Genomic DNA, 21,958 nt, shown 5'->3' with positions numbered 1-21,958 from the left:
ATATATTTTTTAAACTAGAGATTCCTACAAAGTCGTAAGAAGCTACTTGTGCGAAGCCGTAGCGGGCTGCTAATTCATTATGATTTCTATATCATCTTCTTACTTGGTCACACTTTACTATTAACAAAGAATTTTCAAACACAAAAAAATATCGTTTATGAGTTATGATGGAGCAAACGAACAGAATACGTATATTATAATGTCCGGGATAATGTGTAAGAGCCTTAATGTTAGTCTTATAATTATTGCTTACATAGCATTGATCTTAGAAAATGAATAGGTTACCATTTAGCAAGTGACGCGAACTGGGACAAATATTTTATTAAGTTATGAATTATGATATTCTCTACTAACATAATAATTATTTAAAACAATAAGTATACTTCGTTAAGGTGACGCAGGACGCTCGACCGAAATTGGCAGCGCACGTGGGTAACATGTTTGCTTTTCACTTGACATTGTATGAGAAAGTTGAGAGGCACGATGATTTTCACCGAAATCAAGCGCGCGATAAGGGTTTAGGAAAAGTATTTTTGAGAAAAAACTGCTGAATTTATGTTTGCAAAGTAAAGTTATTTCAACTAATGAATAAATAAACTACGTCTAATGATAAATTGTTTTAGAATTTTCATATCCCTAATCTTATTTATTTACGCCCAAAGTTGTCATTAATTTAGTGTTAAAATAGGAATCTTTTGAGCCTCGTAACTTTTTAATCAATATTTTTTTCAATGTTTTATATATCAATAAACCTAGATAATGACGAGATAAATCGATATAATTCTTAGTTTTGTGCGTACAATATCGAATATTGTTGTATTTTCCCTCCTACGTTTGTATGAAGAAAGCACCGAACTGAGTCCCCTTAAACGGTTTCATTAACTGGTTTGAGTGAACATATAATTTTATTATTTTCACATGTACCATTGGTACCATATCTACATATTATTATTCTACTATATTTCTTTATATCATACTGACTGACTGACCGATCTATCAACACGCGGCTCAAACTACTGGTCGCATCGGGCTGGAATTGGTATACAGATAGCTTTTATGCCGTAGACATCCGCTAAGAAGCTAGTGATACCATAAGAATAGTTTGTTTGTGCATACATAATGCAGTAAGTCATTTAAATCAATCGTTTTGTTCGATTACAAAAACATCGAACCTCTTTCCATGCATACAAACTTAGAAAAATCCGCGGAATGGCGAAATGAATGTCACCCCCACACAATAGCTATACGAGCGATCGCCGCGTCTTCATGCCTGGTGGAGTCCTATTTCACATTCCATACCCATTTAAAGAACCATCGTTTACTAATAATACCTAGGATTTTGAACTTTAATAACAATTTCAAAAATATATAAATTTCATAAAAACTTGACAAATAAATCAGATAGTATTAGACATCGGGATTGAAGAGTGAAGGCGCAACGAACAATATGTCTGTAAGTAAATATTTTTATTAATTATTAATATCCTTTAAATATTATTAGTTTGATTAGTAGTATTTTATCACTCATACCTACCTATTCTTTGTTTCAGGATTCGAACGATCTTTTCAACTTTCAACCGAATGCGAGCCTTGCTCAACGTGTAAGTAATTACTTTCAAAGAGAAAACAATAATGGATCGGACCTCATCCTACAGACCACCCCTAAAAAGAAAAAAACCAATGTGATGTATTCATATATAAAAGTTCCAAGAAATGGAGCCAAGATAATCAGACTTGAAATATTTGACGCAGAAAAACTACGAAATACAATGTTTTGTGAATGTGATGCAAACGTTTGTGTACAATATGTCGTCGATAATGAAAATTTACTTTTTGACGAAATTTATAATGGTGCTCACAGCCTCATTGCAAAAATTCAACGAAATATGTCAAACATTGACGTTTCAACTGATGTCTAATTTTGTTGTTGTATTAATTATTATTGTAATTCACAAAACCTCTATGTACTTACTTTATCTAAGAATAAAAACTATGTAAACTAATTTGTTTATGCAAATAAATAAACGAAATTCAATTCGGATTTTATTGTACGAATAAAAATAACCTATACCTATAGTTTCCTCAATTTCTATCTAAGATTTCTATATTAATCAGAGCTATGCTGTTCTTATATCAGTTTTTAAATGTAGTCCGACCATTCCGAATATGTGTATAACATACACTCATTTTATAATAATAATTTAGTATTCTCTAAAAATCAACACCATGCCTTTGAATATTGGAGATCATGTAGATATAATTATTACTGAAAAAAGATTATGCGGTCTTCACTTAGTTAAAATTATTGACTACGATCAGTACGAGGCTATTTTAATTTCCCAGAATAAAATTAATACGTATTTCAAAGTTCGTTATCAAGGTCAAAAACTATTAGCACGAGTATTAAGAATTGAAAAGCAGAAAGTTGATTTAATAGATGATGTTCATGTCCTTATTCGCTGTTCATAGGTATTACTTAACACTCAGTAGGTAAGTAAATTTCGATACTGACTATTCAAATTATAGTAGTATTTATTCGTAATGTCGTTTTTAAATACACGTATTACTCCTCAATACATGAATGAAGTAGGTATTTCTAGCATAAGAGTATACTCATACAATAGAAGTACAAAGAGATAGCCTGTTTACATTAAAATAGTGTTGTAAACTTCTTGCGTTATTGCTCAAACAATTTTTTTTTTTGCTTACGAATGTCTTGTACATGTAGCATTCAAGCATTTGAATACACCTGGATTCAGCATTTGAATACACCTGTTTTCCAGCATTCAAAATGTAGGGATTGGCGCCACTGGCATCACTCAGTATCCATTCTAATTATAGCAGGTATTTATTCGTAATGTAGTTTTTAAATACACGTATTACTCCTCAATACATGAATGAAGTAGGTATTTCTAGCATAAGAGTATACTCAGTACTCAGCATTTTAAATATAGTAAGAGCATTCAAGCATTCGAATATGCTCATACAGTAGAAGAGATAGCCTGTTTATATAAAAATAGTGTTGTAAACTTCTTGCGTTATTGCTCGAACATTTTTTTTTTGCATGCGAATGTCTTGTACATGGAGCAGCATTCAAGCATTTGAATGCACCTGTTTTCCAGCATTCAAAATGTAGGGATTGGCGTCACTGGCATCACTCAGTATCCAGTGATCCAGTGACGCCAATTCCTACTACTGATAGCCCCTTGCGGGGCATAAATGGGGTTCGTTCGGGTCGGGCCGATGGCACTAGGCGTCTACTCTACCTCGCAACCCGACTCGGAACGAGGTCGCGAGGTAGAGCCTTCCTGTCTGGAGGACGAGCGTGCCATGGGGCGATGCCCCGCAAGTGGTCGTGTGTGGATTGGTCCGCACGGTCGAACAGCTTCCTGGCCAGCCGTTCGACGAAGTTGTCTATGTCCTCGATACGTAAGTCTCTCTGTATGGTAGAGTTCCTTACGTACCGAGGGGCGTTTACAATCCTTCGGAGCGCAATATTTTGTTGCGCTCTGATAGTTTTTCTTGTGGCCTTCCTTCTTGTGGAAAAGAAAATTGAGTCTGTAGCTACAGGTCGGGCAGCTAGGATGTCTTTGACCCGGTTCTCCACCATCTCCAAGTGAGTAGGGTCCTGTGATGGGAAGGGCTTGAATTGTTCCTCGAGGTGGACGGCTAGTATCTCTACTCTGTCCTCGTCTCGGTATCTGACGTTCCCATCCGGGTGTCGTAAGGGGCGGATGGGTACCGGAGCTCTCGTGAGTTGGCGGCATAGTTTGTGTAGCGACTCCCAAAAAAACGACCGCTCCGCCACCACCTCCACCCACTGCGGGATCTAACATTCGCACTCCCGCAAACGACCCCACCCCCAGGGGTAGCCAAACCGAGGGTAAAAAGAGAGGGAAGATGCCCAAACCGAAGAAAGACACCGCTCCACCAAGAGCCGAAAAAACAACAACGTCAGAAGAACAAATGGCCATCATGGAAGCAGCCATCCAAGTCCTGACTGACGTCCTACAAACCTTACGCGCCGGGGGAGACCCAGTGGCCGCGGTTCGCAGAGGGATGAGCAACCTCATAAACCTTCCATAGCCCCCTGAGAACCCTTTATTGGAATGCCTGTGGACTCCCTAAGAAGATCAGGACACTACGCGCTCTCCTTGCCGAGCAGGACGTGGACCTGGCCTTCATCTGTGAGACACATTTCGCCAGCAAGCACAATGCCAAATTTCCCGGATACTTCACGTACCGCCTGGATGACCCGGATGCGGATACACATGCCAAGCGCGGACTGGCGATTCTAATCAAAAGAAAGATAGTACACCAAGTCCTCCCGCCGACCGCCACAACCTCCATACAGGCCCTGGGGGTAGAGCTACTAATTGACAACCGACCACACAGGCTCTACAGTGTCTATCGCCCACCACAATCACAGCTGGATCTCAAGGACATCCATAAACTCCTGGAATCCAATCTTCCCACGGCGCTGGTGAGAGATTGGAATGCAAAACACCCCGTTTGGAACTCTAGCCGAACCTGTCGGACTGGAAAGAGGCTCCTACACGACGCCGAGTCTAATGGATACCATGTTACTGGTCCTGAGACGCCCACTCACTATCCTGATGTGACTTCCCAGATGCCTGACGTCATAGATCTAATAGTGTCCAAAAATCTCCAAAAAATTTCAGCCCTGGAAGTGCTATGTGACGCTATGGACTCAGACCACGTCCCAGTTCTGGCAATCTTCAATCAAGACGCCAGGAACACACCGACGCCCGCAACACGAAGACATATCAACTGGGAGATCTTCGAGAAGGAGCTGGCCCTAAGCAAAGAGCGAAGAACCGTTCAATCGCCCGAACAAGTGGACCTCGCTGCCGAAGGACTGGCAAGGAACATCCAGAAGGCACTTAAGAAGGCCACTACCGAGCTCTCGTCCAATAGGAAAACGCCTCTACCTTACGCGATCCAAAACCTCATTGATCAAAAAAGGAAGATCCGCCGGCAATGGCAGGCAACCCGATGCCCAGTCCTCAAAACGCAACTCGACAAGTAAGGCGAGAAAATCAAAAACTTGCTCTGCGAAAAAGCCGCCGAGGACTGATTCCATAGTTTTTTTTTTTGTGTGTTGTTTCGGATTGACTATGCTGCGTAGGCCCTACTGGCCGCTACAGCGCCATAGTTTTGCTCGCGAGTGTAGATAAAAAGTTGCCCGGCGTGAGCGCTAGTCTGGCAAAAGTAATGTTCCTAGCGAGCTGTTTCGATGTCTTGAGCCAATGGCCGTTGCAATCTTCAACAGATGGCATCTTCCTCCACGTGGGTACATGTTGCATTTTAGCATCACTTTTAAGTATAGTAATCTTTATAACAATCATAAGTAAGCCATAACGATTATCATGCTCCGATTATAACCGACACAATTATCAGACCACAAAGTCAATTTTTCAACAATTTTAAGAATACTTTGTTTCTTCTCTGCCCAGTAGATTAATAGAATAAGACAAGATGCTTTTTCATTCCTTCCTCTGCAGCTGATGTTTTCAGACCAGATTAAAGTAGCAACACTGCTGGTAGCATCATAAATCGTTAAATTGAAAGTGCAGAAACTGCGCAGGTATAAGGATTTAGTGTTAGTTAAATCCGGCATTGCCACTTTTGTAATTAAAAAATCAATAACTTCTGCTTTCCTGAAATTTCCATTGCTTCTGTTTTGACTGTTCTTTATAACAGATACTTTTATAAACTGTTTTTTTCGTGTTTTAGTTATTTTTTTTACTTTTACTTTTATTAGTTGTTTGTTTAATAAATTAATAAATACAACATTTATATTTAAATTAACATAATCTAGAGCTTCCTATAATTAGGTATGTTTCGTTAGAATCACTATATCATCACATATTGTGTCAACTGAAGCTACGGTTTAATTTTGTACTAAACTTAAACAAAATGTGTTGTCAGTTTTTGCTATAAGATTGTTAGAAGTCTTCACGTTAATCATTTATGTTTTACGTATTGTGCTTGAATTTAAAACGTCAAAGCACGGCAAGCCAGACTATTTTCGGAATTTCCTTGAGCAAATTTTTTTTTTGGTTTTTATGCTTCATATGCTTGATTGATATAGAACTCGTTTGGTTATAAGATGTGTGTTCGTGTATTTTAAAGCCTGGCATTTCCGACTCTTGACTAAATTTCCTTAGAAAACTTGACATTTCCTTGCCCCTAATGCGTCTTGCTCTCGATTGATATTAAACTCATTTGGCTATCGAATGAGTGTAAATACAAGTTATGAATTTTAAAGCGTGACCTGACCCTTGAACAGTTTTTCTTAGATAATCCTACATTTTGTTGTACCTTATAATTTCTGCTCTCGATTAATATCGGAAGTGGTAAGTTCATAAAAGATTCTAGAAATACTTAGATGCCATCTAGGCGCCATTTTTAATTTTTTTTTCAAGTCTTGAAGTTTTGTAACTACTCGCTCGAACAATAATTTTAAACTTTCGATAAAGTTTTAGTCATGTTCCCTTATGCCTAGGTAAACCGTTATTTTTAGGCAATAGTTGAACTTATGGTTACTAATTACCACGAAAAAAAATATCCAAAAACGTTCTACAGAAAAAGAAAAAAAAAGAAAAACCACTGACGGTTGAAAATTATTAAAAAATTCATATCTCCTAAACTATTGAAAATCGCTGAACATACATGGGTGTGATTTGGATACCCCTTAATATAAGGTATTCAAATTTTTCTTTTAGATGTCACATCTCCGGCCACCCTGTATGTGCTCTACTAACGTACAATGCACTATTAACGCCAGATATGGCATATTCTTGAATTATTAGTTGCATAACAAAGGTTTTGGTATGATAATCTTCTATTTTTATTCATGTCTATATAATCTCTAAATGATTGCACATTACAGTAAGCATGGCTTAATAATTCTGTAATAGAATCAAAAGGACACGTATTTAAAAATGAAATCTTTTGGCCTTTTAAAGATCTTGCCATTACGAATTATACTTTTTGTCTTAGCATTTTTGAATGGCTTCTGAATTTTTATTAATATTTCAGGGTCAGGTGACACGTTTGTGCCACGCTTTGGTAGTTGTTATTCAACATTTTCATTATCACAAATAACTTTCTCATTGTTTATCGTGGAAGTCAATTGAACATTTCTAAAGAAATCAATAAAATTATCACTTATACGATCTTGATCATCTTTACTTTGTGCAGGTTCCATTGATGTTCCCATGCAAAGCTCTGGCACTGATGTTTCTATTTTTGAGTAAGTATGGTCATGATTATGTGGTTCTGTGAATAATATTTCATTCCCATTCCCCTCAAAATTTATCACGTTTTCATCTGTTTTATTATACACGATGTCCTTTTCCTCGGAGTCACTCAGGCGCAAATGAGCACCTGGAGATATCATATGGAGTCCCTTCACTTTATTCTCTATCGTACGTCGAGGTATAAGAAATCTTTTTTCAGCTTCCAATGAAGTTATATTCTTTTTTTTTTACAAGATCTACTGCTAAGTCTAGCATTTCCTGGGTGTAATTTTTATAGTTTCTCGATCCTAGTTTTCGGCGACTATGACGAATCATTTCGTAAAAAATAAATGTTGATCTACAACTGCTAATATCCTCGTGTTTGTATTAATACTTATTATGAGAGAGTGAGGTACTATGGAATAGTTTCACTAGGTACATAAGTTAAACTAGCACGTAAAGGTTTAAAAAGTGTCTTATCAAAAATGAAATTTTTATTTTTTGTTTGTGTCAACCCTAGGCCGTTACAAAATATTGCAAAGTTGCCCTCTCATATTGGCCGGCATGGTCTAGTAACTTTACCAATAAAATTATGAGGCATAATTCAAACACTACGGCATTTACAGAGTAATCAATCCATTCCTTACAATAAAAATAACATTATATCAAAAACTTACGTACCCAGATCTGATGTTTACATTCGAAAATATTAAAAGTTCTTGAGCACTGAGTTTTAAGGTTATGTGTGTGACGAATTTTGAATAAGAACTAGTAAAAAATGGCTGCATTGGTGTTGCCTTAGTGTTGCCAAATGATAATCGTATTTTTCCCTAAAATTAGTCACAACACTAGGAAATATACGTGGTCTGTGGTATGAAAGGATTTTCATAAGCACCTGCTGGTGGTAAAGTTAGTAACCCTTGGCAAAGTTGCCAGATTTGACGGTGCCAATAATAATGATAAAGTATTTTTTATTTATGTTATTAATGAATGTACTGTACTAGTTATACCTATCTACTACCTAGGTAGGTAGGAACGATACCTAGGTAGGTACTTAAGTACTTATGTTCCTAAACTACTGAGCCGATTTTGATAAATGTGGTTTCAATCGATTCGTTAGTACAATATTAAGTAGGTAGGTACCTATGCAATTAATTCTGTTTATTTGGCCATTGCCAGTTTAATCAGTTAGGTAGGAACCTAGTTACAGTTTTATTTAATTAATTGCTATGTTTTAGTAAGTAAGTTTTCTGTTTCATCATAAGTTTAAACCGTGAAAATATTTGGTGAGTGTTTTTTGCAATTAAATCTATTCATTTCATACATTGGACAGAGTTTTACTTAATTTATTGTACCTACAAGGTAAGGCCCCGGGTAGCTATATTTAGGTACCTACCTACTTACCTATTTCTTAAGATTAGATACCTAGCTGTTTAACTTTTTACTTTATCTTGTTAAGTACCAACTGTTAGACGGCATAAAAACTAGGTGATTGATTATCTGTAGCGTGCTCTGCGGAGTAGCATCTATGCGAAATGTCACTCTGAAATGGCGCGTAAAAAGTGGTGTTTGCTCTTGTGTTGATATAAATAATAATTACTATGTGAACAGTGAATAAAAGCCTTCTAAAGTATATCAAAGTGGTTTTCATTCTAATACTACCTAATTGTAATTGTGAAAATAGCTCACCCATACATGCTGGGCATGGGAATGAGGAGGTCCCAGCTGCCGAAAGCCCCACATCAGAAGGGGAATTTGTGGACAATTACAGGCTATCTTTGCCACTGTTCCAGCAACTTGTCGACGAACTCACGCCATACTTGCAGCCAAGGCAGAGATCTCCACGTATCTCTACAGAGTTCAAAGTATTGGTCTTATTATAAACTAGCTGATTCCTGCGACTTCGTCCGCGTGGATTTACGTTTTTTAAAATCCCGCGGGAACTCTTTGATTTTTCGGGATTGTTGTCGTTGCTTGGTACCTACAATATGAATTCACTATGAACACTTCCTGAATCTTGATAACCCAGGCGGGCAGTAACCCTGCAGCATCAGGATTAAGGAGTTGAATCCAGAATTTTTTATGTGACCACGACGTAAACTTTTTTGTTGATTTAAAAAAAAAAGCCAAATCGGTCCAGAAACCTCGAAATAATCGATGTAGAAAAAAGAACCACCTCCTTTTTGACAGTCGGTTAAAAACCGATGACCTTGAAATATTTACGGAATAATCTTTAAAATATCCCCTTTCTAACAAAAAAAGAATGAATGAAATCGGACTACGCGTTAATGAATTACAACTCAGTATACATTTTAACTTTCGTCCCCTCTCCTACGGGAACCATGCTGAATTTCGGGATAAAAAGTATCCTATATTCTTCCTCATAGTATGACCTCAAATCGTACCAAGTTTCATTGGAATCCATTCAGTAGTTTCAGCGTGATGCGCGGCCGTGATACAGACAGACAGACAGACAGACAAAAATGAAAAAAATTACAGTTTTGGGTTCAGTATCGATTATAGAGTGCCCTCGAAAAAAAATTTTCAGAATATCTTCATTGTACAGAATTTGACCTGTTACAGTTTTATTATAAGTATTGATGATACTATCTGTCCCGGCTGTACTAACTAAACGCTAAAATATTGGTCTTATACTATAGTAGGTAGGTACCTATTGATGAAAATAAGAAAAATTAGGATAGAATAGTCATGGCTTCCAAGAAAACCTAAGTATAGGGTACTTCCTGTTGACCTAAAATCATGAAATTTGGCAGGTAGGTAGGTCTTATACTACAAGTAAAGGAAAAAATCCAGAAACCATGAAATTTGTGGTTATGATTCTAGGTCAACGAGAAGTACCCTGTAGGTTTTGATTCCCTTTTCTTGATAGACACAACACACAACAGACATATTACAATGAAGTGATCCTGTAAGGGTTCCTTTTTAAGGTTCCGTACCTCAAAAGGAAAAACAGAATCCTTATAGGATTACTTTGTTGTCTGTCTGTCAAGAAACTTACAGGGTACTTCCCGTTGACCTAGAATCATAAAATTTGGCAGGTAGGTAGGTCTTATAGCAAACATAAGGGGAACAATCTGAAAACCGTGAATTTGTGGTTACATCACACAAAAAAAATTGTGGTCATGAACAAATAGGTAGTGTTAACAATTTTCAAAGTAAGATAACCTATATCAAGTGGGATATCATATGAAAGGGCTTCACTGGTGCATTCTAAAACAGATTTTTATGCATCAGTTTTTCATTTATCGTGCAAAATGTCGAAAAAATACTAGTACAAAACCCTCGGTGCGCGAGCCTGACTCGAACTTGGCCGGTTTTTTCCTTTTGGAACCCTAAATAGTAGGTGGTAACGCGTAGGTAAGTAGGATATCAAATGAAAGAGGAGAAAATTCTGTTCATAAAATAAAAAGTATGTAAATTACGATATTAAACATCTTTATTGTCTACAACTATTACAAATAATAAAAATATAGGATAAGCGACAGATGATTAGACCTACTAGCACTCAGCCCCACCCGTTTGGTATTATTAGGTATGTCTTTGGGTTTTAGTTGTGTTTATCTGTTTACTTATGATGAACATAGGAAAATTTTATATTTTTACCTACTTATAATATGCTAAAATGTTGAATGTGAATCACAGTCAATTTTAACACAGCACCCAACTGTCTGCTTTGCCCGAAGCGTCATAATAAAAAAATACATTTTCATCATCATCAACTCATCACTGGCTTATCACATTGGAGGCAGACATCTTAACCACTACACTATCATCGCTCTTGATCAAAGATTACTAATTATGAACATAGTAAGTAATAAATTATTTGCCTACTTTTTTTTTTTTTTTTTAATACAATAAAACTTAAAGCTAGCCTTATCTAATTACTATATAAATCATGACCGCGTGGAATGGTGCCAAGAATACTGGCTGCATTTCCGCGCTGGACAGCCAGGCTGATCCGCTGCGCAAAAAATGAGCCAGCCCTTCTGTCACCAGTTGAGGCTATTAATCGCGGTGAAATGTCTAGTAAAAAATTTTTAGCACTAAGACTCCATGGCCCCAGGGTCTCCACGGCAAACGGCACAAAAATGTAACTCTCTATAAGAGAGGCATACTTGCGCCGCTTGCCGTTTTCAGCTGTTTCTGCTGCGGCTCCCGGTCTTGATGCTGTCTTCCTGATATGACACGGGGCCAATGTGTCAACGCAAGTTGCGTCCCACATTAGCGCCCGTCCCCGTTCCCAGGGAACCAGCGTCAATCCATCAGGTCTCTTGCCATCATCCCGACTAATCCCTGCCGGCTCAATGAGCGCAGGAATATTTTTTTTTTTTTTTTTTTTTTTTTTTTTTATTATGGAACACAAACAGCTTTTACATTTTTACTTAGCTACTTATTTCTAGTTTGTACATATGCCTATTAAGTGTTCACTCATTTACATTATATCTATTTAATTTTGTGCGGGAGTTAGTTAGGTTAGTAATTACATTAAATTAAATTATAATAAGTTAGTTTGTTATGAAGTGGTTACAAATAAAGTATATAATTCTAATCGTGCTAAACCTACATATAATTATTTAAACTTTTTTATTTCAGCTAAAAATTTACCAAATTTGTGTTGAAAATGATCTAATTGTACATATTTCTTATTGTATATATCGCATGTCCTCACTAAAAATCTATTATGGCCATAGTTCGTGTTAATATGTGGAAGACTAAAGGTTTTTACATTCCGTCTGGACAATCGCGGTACAGAGTACGTTATTTTACTTAGTAAATAAGGGGAGTCAATAAGACCATTTACAATTTTATACAAGAAGATTTGATCCTTGTGTTCCCTCCTGAGCTCTAAAGAGATTAATTCAGTGATACTAAAGGAATTAAATCTCTTACTTAAACATTTTAAAAATTTACGTTGAATGGATTCTAGCATATTGACATAAACAGCGTACTGTGGATTCCACGCAGTAGAAGCATGTTCTAAATGAGATCTTACAAATGAATTAAAAAGCAAGACGAGGGTATTTGGATTTTTGAAATCAACTGACTGACGGAGAATAAATCCTAACATCTTATACGCTCTATTTCTAATTTTAGTTAAATGTGAATCAAATAATAGTCGACTATCCAGCTGAACCCCTAGGTCTCGCACCTCATTGACTCTGCGTACCAGTTTTTCAAATAAGTAATAATTATGGTAAATCCAATTCTTTTTCCTTGTAAAGGTAATAGTGCAACATTTATCTACATTCATCTCTAAACCATTATTTGTACAATATTGACTAATCCGATCTAAATCTTCCTGCAGGTCTTGGCAGTCTTTTACCGTTCTAATAACTTTAAAAATTTTGGTGTCGTCAGCATATAATAGTATATTACAATGTTTAACATATTTTACGACGTCATTTATAAAGATATTAAAGAGCAATGGCCCAAGGTGCGAGCCCTGAGGTACACCGGAAGTGATGGGGACAAATGTAGTTGTGAAACCCTTAATAGCAACCGCCTGGGTTCGCTCCCTTAAATACGATGTGAGCCATCTCAAGAGGTCACCGTGTATACCAATCGCTACTAGCTTCATTATTAATATCTCGTGTGAAATTTTATCAAATGCTTTAGAGTAATCGGTATACACGGCGTCAACCTGAAAACCTTTGTCCATTGAATCCAAAGTCACGTCAAGTAATTCGCAAAGATTAGTTTCTGTAGACCTTTTGTTTATAAACCCATGTTGTGATGGTGTTAAAAGTGGCCGTACTGCAGGGAATAGTGAATCGTAAATAATCTTTTCGAAAAGTTTAGGAATAACTGATAGCTTGGAAATACCCCGGTAATTACGTATGTTGTGTTTATCTCCATTTTTGTGGATAGGTACAACAATTGAACGTTTCCACGTTTTTGGTAAAACACCAGAGCTCAGTGACAATCGGAACAAAAGAGTTAAAGGAATGGCTAATTGCTTGCTACATCTTTTAAGAAGTATGGGATGCAAGCCGTCGGGGCCACTGCCTTTAGTCGTATTTAAAGCTGACAAGTATTTTTCAACCGTTTTATAATTGAAATCTACATGTCCAATGAGAGCTTGTGGAGGTACAAGTACGTCAATGTTCAACGTTGAGTATGATGGTTTTTGAAAAACTGATTCAAAAAACTTATTGAATAGATCAGCTATTCGTTGCCCTTCTTGGGCAATCTCATCGTCCAGGTACAAGCTATCCGGTATCGATGGCGAAGTACCAATAACTTCTAACTACCGAAATCAATATTTTACACAAAGTGAAAAAAACGTTTAATTTCTTGACTAATAAAAAATTGATAAATGTGTTTCTTTGTTAAGAATAATAATAATTAATGCTTTATTTCTGATATTATATTATAATATTTTAAGATAGTGTAGTAGGTATTCGGTTAGTTAGAAGGTATTGACATTAAGGTTATCTATTTTATGTTATAAAATAAAGATACTTAGGAGGCTTTAATAAAAGAAGTTTTAAATCAGATACTTTATTTTTTTACTATCAGACAATTATTAGGGTGTCTAATAAAAGCAATCTTAACAAATAAGTTGAATGTAACTTAAGAAAACTAAAAAAGTACACAAATGTAATGGATTGTGAATGAGCCAGCATGTGCCAGATCTTCGTTATTTTATAAAAGCTGAAAATTTATCTGCATATTATCCCCATCACAACTTAAGATCAGTGACTATGAAGTTTGGACCTAGTCTAATTTTTTTATTTCGGAATAGTATTAGAAATCACGTCATGCATTTCCAGATACTTAGTATCGTGGCAACTTCTTGTTAGACACCCTTAGACTCTAAGGGTGTCTGGCTGGCAGGGGGTTGCCACGACACTAAGTGTTTGGCAATGCATGACGTGGTTTCTAATATTATTTCGAAGAAAATATAAAAAAATTAAACTTTATACTATGACGTAGATTTTTTGCTCCTTTATTACCTGTTATCTCCCAAAGCCACCATGATCTAAACTTCATAGTTGCTGATCGTTCCTGCCTGTGTTAGGAACAATAAGCAGATAAATTTTATGCTTTTATAAAATAACTAAGATCTGGCAAGCGCTGTTACTCTCTCTATAACCGATCACTCGTGTGGTAAAGTGTCATAAAATAAATGACAGTCTCTTGGCAATACTTCTTTTAATTGCTGGAGATGATTAAACTTAGTAGACGCTATAGGAATTGGCGCAGTATGCAGCGGTGAGTAATTTACAGAAGTTAGTAGTTTTTTTGATCTTCCAGGTAGCTCAGACCAGTCATCGTCAAAATTAATTTTAAAGGTAATAATTCCTCCTGGTCCGTATTGGATGGCTCGTATATCTACAACAACAGGATCTCCAGGTTTTCGCCCGGGTCTTATGCTGCTGTACCTCCACGTTGATCTATTATTGAAGTCCTTAACGAAATCGTAATTTATTTGAATAGCTTCATAGGGGGCAGGGTTTATTCGTGCCTCCTTCGTCACAGTTATATAATCGCTGGGAAGATGTATTTCCCTATTTTTTAGTTTTCTTTCAATTGCAGCATGGACTGCATCACACTCCATTTGGGTGTGCCCGGGCTCTAAGTACTTCTGTGTGATAGTCACTCCGTTTGTAACACTAATATTTAACAGAGCATTTGCCATTATATTGTTCCTGTTTTGGTAGGTGCATCCATCGGAGTAAATAACTATGGGCAATCGTTTGGACAAACAGAATCTCTCGATGTAATCGCATAAAAAAGATGAGAAAGTACTAGCAGTCAAATCTGCGCAGGTTTCATCGAACCAATAACACGAAGCTTGGTGGGTAACCAGGTCATAAACGGTAAAATTATGACATGTAAGTTTTGTTTTAAAATATAGGGCGCTGGCAGTCAGATAAGGGCATACTTTTACTGACTCTAAATCCATAGACAGCAAGATAAATTCTCCAGATTTCGCCTTTTTTTTATCGCTTTCTTTCTCTTCTCTTGCTCTGTTTTTGCGTCTAGTGTGTTGTTCATAATCGATAGTAGAAATGTTCCCTACTGCATGACCGCTGCAGATATCGCACCTGTCTTTTTTTAGAGTGTATAGGGATAAATTTTTATCGTGAAATAGTTTCTCGAAAGTGAAACGAGAAACTATAGGCTTCTCGTTCTTAACGCAGTATTCTTTATAACGTTTATACAAATCGCTTAAAGATCGGTAAATAGGTTCTAAATATAATTTTCTAGAATCTTTTCTTGCATAGTGCGACGGTAATTTAGGAAGATTATTTAAAAATTCTCCTGCAGTTACAAGTTTTCGCTGAGCAGGCCTTGGATTATTAACTCTTGCTATATTTTGTATTTCCTGGCAGGGAATCACACCAACACGCGATTTTTTTACCCAGGATTGAACGGTGTATGATCCAAGGCACAAAGTATTTAAGAAGGTTGTTCTGCAAACCTGTAAATTTTGGTGTCCATTTACTGGCAAAAAATATTGAAACGTGCCTTCTCGTCTCGACGACTGATCGCACGTTTTACGTGTCGTTCCCTTACGGCAGACGAGACCAGCGACATATACTTTGCGCTGGTCCCAATTCATACTCTTCCAAAACATGTTGTGTATCTCTTGCCGTTTTTCGTCATTAAATTTTTCGCAATTTCGTATCTTACTTTTTCTGCAAAACTGTGAAACACATCTTTCACCTAATTGTCTAGCAGGTCTTATTTTATTTTGCATAAGTTTTCTATCTTTTGGCTTTGTGTATCCTAGATATTCTTGTCCTAGCATACGAAGTTTCTTATTTTTTATTTTCTTCCAGTCATTTGAGTCACCTTTAATTTGGCGTTTTCTTCCTTCGTTTGGATTACCATGATAAATACCCGATGAAGTGGAAGGTTCATCTATAAGTGACTGTGCACTAGAATTGTTCGAAACTTGATCAATGTCTGAGGGGCAGTAAGTGACGTCAGTGTCTTCGCCAGAACAGTCACCATCATAGGAAATGGTTTCGTCAATTAGGTTATAAGGTACAGATTCTAGCATCTGGGCACTCTCGTAAGTATGGAAGTATAAAGGCGGAACTGAGGAGCATCTTTTATTACCTGAGTCTTTGGTGTCATCGCAAGTGAGAGCTGACATTGATAAGCTGCGTCCTCTGTCAGCAATAGTACCATCACTGCAAATATCAAAATTGTTTCGTTTTGCATACTGTACTGTAATTGTAGGTGGAACCGAAGAACAGCGTCGTTGAGTCTTTAAACGGTTACTCTTAGGAATGTTTGTAAGTGAATCAGATTTAGTAATCTTACATCGCTTTGGTATTGGAGACACGTTCACACAGGTTTTTGATTTTTTCTCAGATATCAGCTTATCGAGTGTATCTGAAAAGATAATAAAATAAACTTAATAATCTTAAAACCTTAATACAATTTGTCGGACCCCAGAATTAAGTCTAGTAATTGCTTGCCATGAAAATCAGTGATAGGTACAAATTCTTACATGACTTAGAAGGAGTAGAAGTTTGTTGCTGCGCATCCTCCGCAAGTCCTCCAAGTCCAAGTATGTTGAACATTTGTCCAGCCCGTACACCTTGATAACGCCTTGCCATTCGAGACATTTTTCTGAAACATTATTAAAACAATACCTTCTAATTACATCAACAAAATAAAAAAGTACGAGAAATATATCCTATCTACAATAAAAACACTTAGGAGATGTATAATAATCACCATTGCCTACATAAACAAAATATTATTAGCAATCTTTACTTACCTATTATATTTAAGATTCCTATTTAAACTTCTTAAACTAGTCAACACGTAATAAACACTATAAATACAAAATTACATTATTAATTTTGATTCTCATACTTAAAACGGTAACTTGTCGAAACACGAATTGCAGCCAACTGACTTTTCAATTCTTAGGATCACCCTCTTACCCCTTCCGCAACCCGCGCCGTACGCTATGGACGCCGCCACGGTAGAAGTACATTCGAAAATGATCAGGAGACACGTATAGACGTGTCCTATAAAAGTTAGGAGGTAATGCCATAAAAAAGTTACGCTGATTTAGTTAGAAGGTATTTCTTGTATTTAATAAATGCTGTTACATTTGAAAATGTAGTTCGGAGATTTTACTATAACATGCTAATTTGACCTTAGAATTGGAAATTATAAAAAAGTGAATTTCATGAAAAATGTAAGATAGGAGGTATTGGCACTTCGCCGTCGGTATGCTATTAATGTTTTGTTTCGACTGTACAAACGACCAAAAGCATTTAGAATTAGCAGTTAATATATTAGCTTCAGCGCGCGCAATATACGCACTATAACAAGACGCCTCTAGGTTTTTAAACTCACGCCGTAAATCTGAAAACAAAATATAATCGCATTGTCTGCCATATATCTTCCATTTTTTATGTATTCTTAGTTTTTTATGAACCAGTTTTATCAAAGGGCGTGAGTACCAGATAGGATATCTAGAGCTATTTATAACGAGTCTAGAGGGGATAAATTTATCAATTATTGAGTTAACTATCATGTAAAATTCAGTCACCGCTGCGTCCACATTTTTACCGCTGAAGCATTCGACCCAATCGATTTTTGCTAGTTCAACATTAATGGTACTATAATCGGCAGTATGATATCGACGCACAAGACGGGGAGGAGGTCGTAAACTAGGCTGCAAATAGTTCACGTTGACATTTACATTGAAAGCTGGATGATGATTATCTTCAGGGAGGGATAAAGGTTCCGACCTTGATACTGAGCAGGGGGAGCTGGATATGACTAAGTCTAAATATCTATTATTCATGTTACTTATGCAGTTAAATTGCGACCATCCGGTGAAGGACAAAAATGAAGAAAGCTGTGTTGTCAATTGGTCAATATTTGGATTCAAAATGACAAAATTATGTAAATCGTCAGGATTAGGTTCCCATACAGCATTTCTGATATTAAAGTCACCCACCACCAAATATACATCATTTGGATTTTCAATGTGTAAATCTGATAAATATTCGAAGAATTGCATCTGAGACCATACCTGATGTGCATTTTGTGGGAAGTAACAACAAAATAAACGAAGATTTTTAGTAGTTGAGCCACGACATAATGATATATTTATTTGCGTAATCTCTGCATCTGCAAATATTGGTAACGGCCGAATATTTGAAATGTTAGTGGTAAGAGTACGGTGTACCGCAATTAGTGTACCGCCTCCCATCTTCATTCCTAAGCGTTCATAGTCTCGATCAGTACGGTACACGTTATAGCGCGAGTCAAATAATTCACCGTCATTAATTCCCGGCAACAGCCAAGTTTCGCTCAAACATATAACGTCATAGTCATGTTGCAAAATAGCTTTAAAGAATCCAGTAGTTTTTGTCCGTAACCCACGGACATTCTGATAGTAAACACTAATTAACAGGGCTGCAATTTAGGTCTTATATTAATTGTTAATATTACGTAAGCTTCATTTGATATTATAAAGCTATGACTCAACACACGACCATTAGTGACTTTGTAATTTATTCTTAAAAATATCGGTTCGGATAATATGTACCCCATAACACTTGCTATTAAGGATTTAATTCCATTGTAACAATATATTTTAACGTCGTTTTTTATTTTTATAGTGATAATTATATAATAATTTGACGAGACTAAAACCAATCTTACAGATAAATCCTTATTACAATTAATAACTTCATGAAATAACGACCTTAAAAATATATTTATGCTTAGTGACTTCAAGTTACAATCATTTTTCGAAACAAATACATCATAAACATAAAGTACACAATATATGATCAGTTCGGTTAAGTTGTTATACATTGCTCTGCAAGAAACGACACCGAGTGAGTAGGCTCTCACTAAGTACGCAATAAACAGTGCGCTTTGACGTAAATATCCATTACCCCGTTTCTCGCAATACTGGTCTGCAAACAAAAGGAAGCTAAACGAATGTTCAGGTGTCGCAAACATTTTCCGGTTTCTATGATGCTTTATAAAAAGTAAGTTTAATACATAGTTAGATGTCAGTAGATTTAATGAGTGGATAAACGTAACTAACCTTAGTTGATCAAAGAAATATTTCTTAAAGGCTTCTATTATAATTGTGATAATAATATGCACTATATGACTTCTATGAAAGTACAAAAACATGTAGTTATTACTTAAACTATTTTTTTTAGAGATTCTTCCGAGGTTATGTGTATGATTTTTGATTTCTCGTTTTGACGAACCATGACCGTACAGTTGCGCACCCAGCAATAATCATACTTTTTTTCTTTTGCCAAGGCTTTGGCTTTCTGCAAAAGCATTTTGTTATAGCTCGATAGGTGATCATTTATATAGATACGAGCCTGATTACCGGGGAATCCTACATCTGATGCTTTCAAGTCCTTCAAACGGCGCAAACAAGACAAAAAATCGTCTTTTTTATACCTTGATAATAATTTCAGTATAATAGGCTTCGGATATGAGGTGTCTACGTCATTTCTAATAGCAATGCGAGTGACGAAGTCAATGTCTCTTGATGTGTCTAATGAGTAACCGCTCATATCGGCCAAGTCTTTTATAACTTTAATAAGATCCTCGTCCTTTCTGGACGGAATACCGTTAATTTGTATATTAGATCGACGAACCCATTGATCATTCTTCAGATTAGACTCCATCATACTGGCAACCTTCGATTTAAGTTCGTCCACTTCTGACTGTAGATCGCTCATTTGGGATAATTTTAATTCAGCATCGGACATACGATTCTCTAAATCTTCTACCTTGGCGGAGAGACTATTTTTTAGCTCCGAAATGTCTGTTTTCAAACTACATAAATCATTTTTTATTATTTGTATTGAAGACATTTGCATCTGTAGTTGTGAGATTTGCAATGATATATTATGAAGTAAAGCATTTTGCGATAAATCCGAAGGTTGACAATCCCCGATCGGAGACGATAATATGGTGTGGGTAGGAGTCGGTGTGTCACAGTTTTGAGGGTCGGCGGAGATTTCCTGCATCTCGGAGTTTGCGGAGCTGCTGGATTCCTCCGTCGCATCCACTGAGCTTTTGACGGGAGTGTCGTCATGCCTTCCATCCTTAACAGGGCACGCTGGACAATTCCAGCTAGACTTATGTTTTAGTCGGTTGTACTGTGCCGTGGCCATATTTAAACATTTCACGTGATAATTTTTATTGCATTTGGCACAGATTAGGCCTGAACCGTCCTTGTACAGCTTCGAGCATCCTTCACACGTCTTCATCATTACCGAGAACAGGTTCTTGCTACCTGGTTCACTAAACGTACTCCACAATTCGTAAAAAAAAAAAAAAAAAAAAAAAAAAAAAAAAAAAAAAAAAAAAAAAAAAAAAAAAAAAAAAAAAAAAAAAAAAAACAAGTAGGTTTTACGGTGGCAAGAGCTCTTTTAATTGTATCGTTAAGAGAGCCATGCCTAAACAGCCTACCGGAGCTCCTTTGGCAAGAGAGTCCGTGGATTCCAAATTTATCAACCTCTTTTCCACACGGACATCTGTGCTGATGGTACAGTGGTGTTCCCAATCTGAGACCTAGAGCCACACGAAAACTTTCGTTATCTAAAAGTGTGCCGAGATTTTTTGATGGCAAGGCATGCAGCCAATACCCAGATTCCTTTTCGGATAATGCTAGAAGCCTGGCACGATCTCTGTCACTTGTAAGATTTTGAACCAAATTCGTATGTGTCAGTTGAACCAATGGCAAATCCCAAAGTTTTTGTGTAGTACGTTCCTTCGGGATGTCGACATTGGGACATCTGACCTTCCAACTCTCTAGGGCCTCTGTGGCATAGGTCAATGATGAATTGGATTTGAGAATTTGAGAGCTAAGCTCTTTTATACTATGCACAGAGGACAGAAAAGCCGGAAGAGCTACACTGGAAATTTTCCTCACGCCGATGCCACCGTACTTGACCGGTAAAGTTGCTTGGTTCCAGGAGTGCTCATCAAAAGTTAAATTTAGAATTTGTTCTAGTGTACTTTTAAGGGTGGCATCCATGTTATCGAGTAGTCCATGAAATTTCCAAATTGGGCTCGCGCGGAGAATGTAAATTAATTTAGGTACAAAAAGGCAATATTTTAGGATCGAAAATGCAATGTGAGAATTTAGAGTGCCCAATTTGTCGGTATTAGCCGAAAATGTTCTGACTTTTTGATCCAAGAGTGGTTGTATGGATTCATTATAAAGAGGAGCACCGAGAAGGCAAAGTGAACGTTTATCAAGTATTTTAATATTAGGTGAAATTTCATTGAATAATTCAGAGGCCAATAGAATTCTTTCTTGCGACAGTTTTTCTGTAAAAAACAATTCGCATTTCGAAAAATTAAGTTCTAAACCAATTTTCCCAAACTGTTGCTTAATATGATTAAGATCTTTTAGAACGTCATCCACGTTGCCCCCAATGGTTCCATCATCAAGATACCATATGTTAAATTTAGATGTTAAATTTGAGATATGGTTATGGATCCCTAAGCTGAACAGGGCCGGACCTAAAGGATCCCCCTGCTGAACGCCTACAGAAGACTTAATATCGATATCTCCAAAGAATAATTTAGAAGCAGAGCTGTAACATTGCCAAACATATGGGTAAATTTCAGGAAGTTGCGTTGAGACTTCTGTCAGCAAAGTTGCCCTGTCCAAAGAATTAAAAGCATTCTTTACA

General features: G+C 36.7%; 2 protein-coding genes across 3 annotated transcripts; both read right to left on the bottom strand.

Annotated features, from left to right (window-relative positions):
* Window positions 1–13,515: 13,515 nt before the first annotated feature.
* Window positions 13,516–17,499, bottom strand: LOC117994220 (uncharacterized). 2 transcript variants are annotated; one of them, XM_069507834.1, is made up of 3 exons: window positions 17,029–17,499; window positions 16,756–16,877; window positions 13,516–16,637 (listed from the first exon to the last, which is right to left on the bottom strand). In XM_069507834.1, exons 2-3 carry the CDS (start codon window positions 16,871–16,873, stop codon window positions 14,386–14,388), a joined length of 2,370 nt encoding a protein of 789 aa, XP_069363935.1. In that variant the 5' UTR covers window positions 16,874–16,877; window positions 17,029–17,499; the 3' UTR covers window positions 13,516–14,385. The 2 variants fall into 2 exon arrangements, with proteins under 2 accessions (XP_069363935.1, XP_034838003.1); XM_034982112.2 differs by having other exon boundaries at window positions 16,756–17,499.
* Window positions 17,500–19,182: 1,683 nt separating this feature from the next.
* Window positions 19,183–20,580, bottom strand: LOC138404227 (uncharacterized). Its single transcript, XM_069507630.1, has one exon. It carries the CDS (start codon window positions 20,525–20,527, stop codon window positions 19,436–19,438), a length of 1,092 nt encoding a protein of 363 aa, XP_069363731.1. The 5' UTR covers window positions 20,528–20,580; the 3' UTR covers window positions 19,183–19,435.
* Between the last annotated feature and the right edge of the window lie 1,378 nt (window positions 20,581–21,958).

The sequence above is a fragment of the Maniola hyperantus genome, chromosome 26 (genome assembly GCF_902806685.2).
Source record: "Maniola hyperantus chromosome 26, iAphHyp1.2, whole genome shotgun sequence".
Classification (NCBI taxonomy): domain Eukaryota; kingdom Metazoa; phylum Arthropoda; class Insecta; order Lepidoptera; family Nymphalidae; genus Maniola; species Maniola hyperantus.
This window is presented reverse-complemented; position numbering and strand designations above follow the sequence as displayed.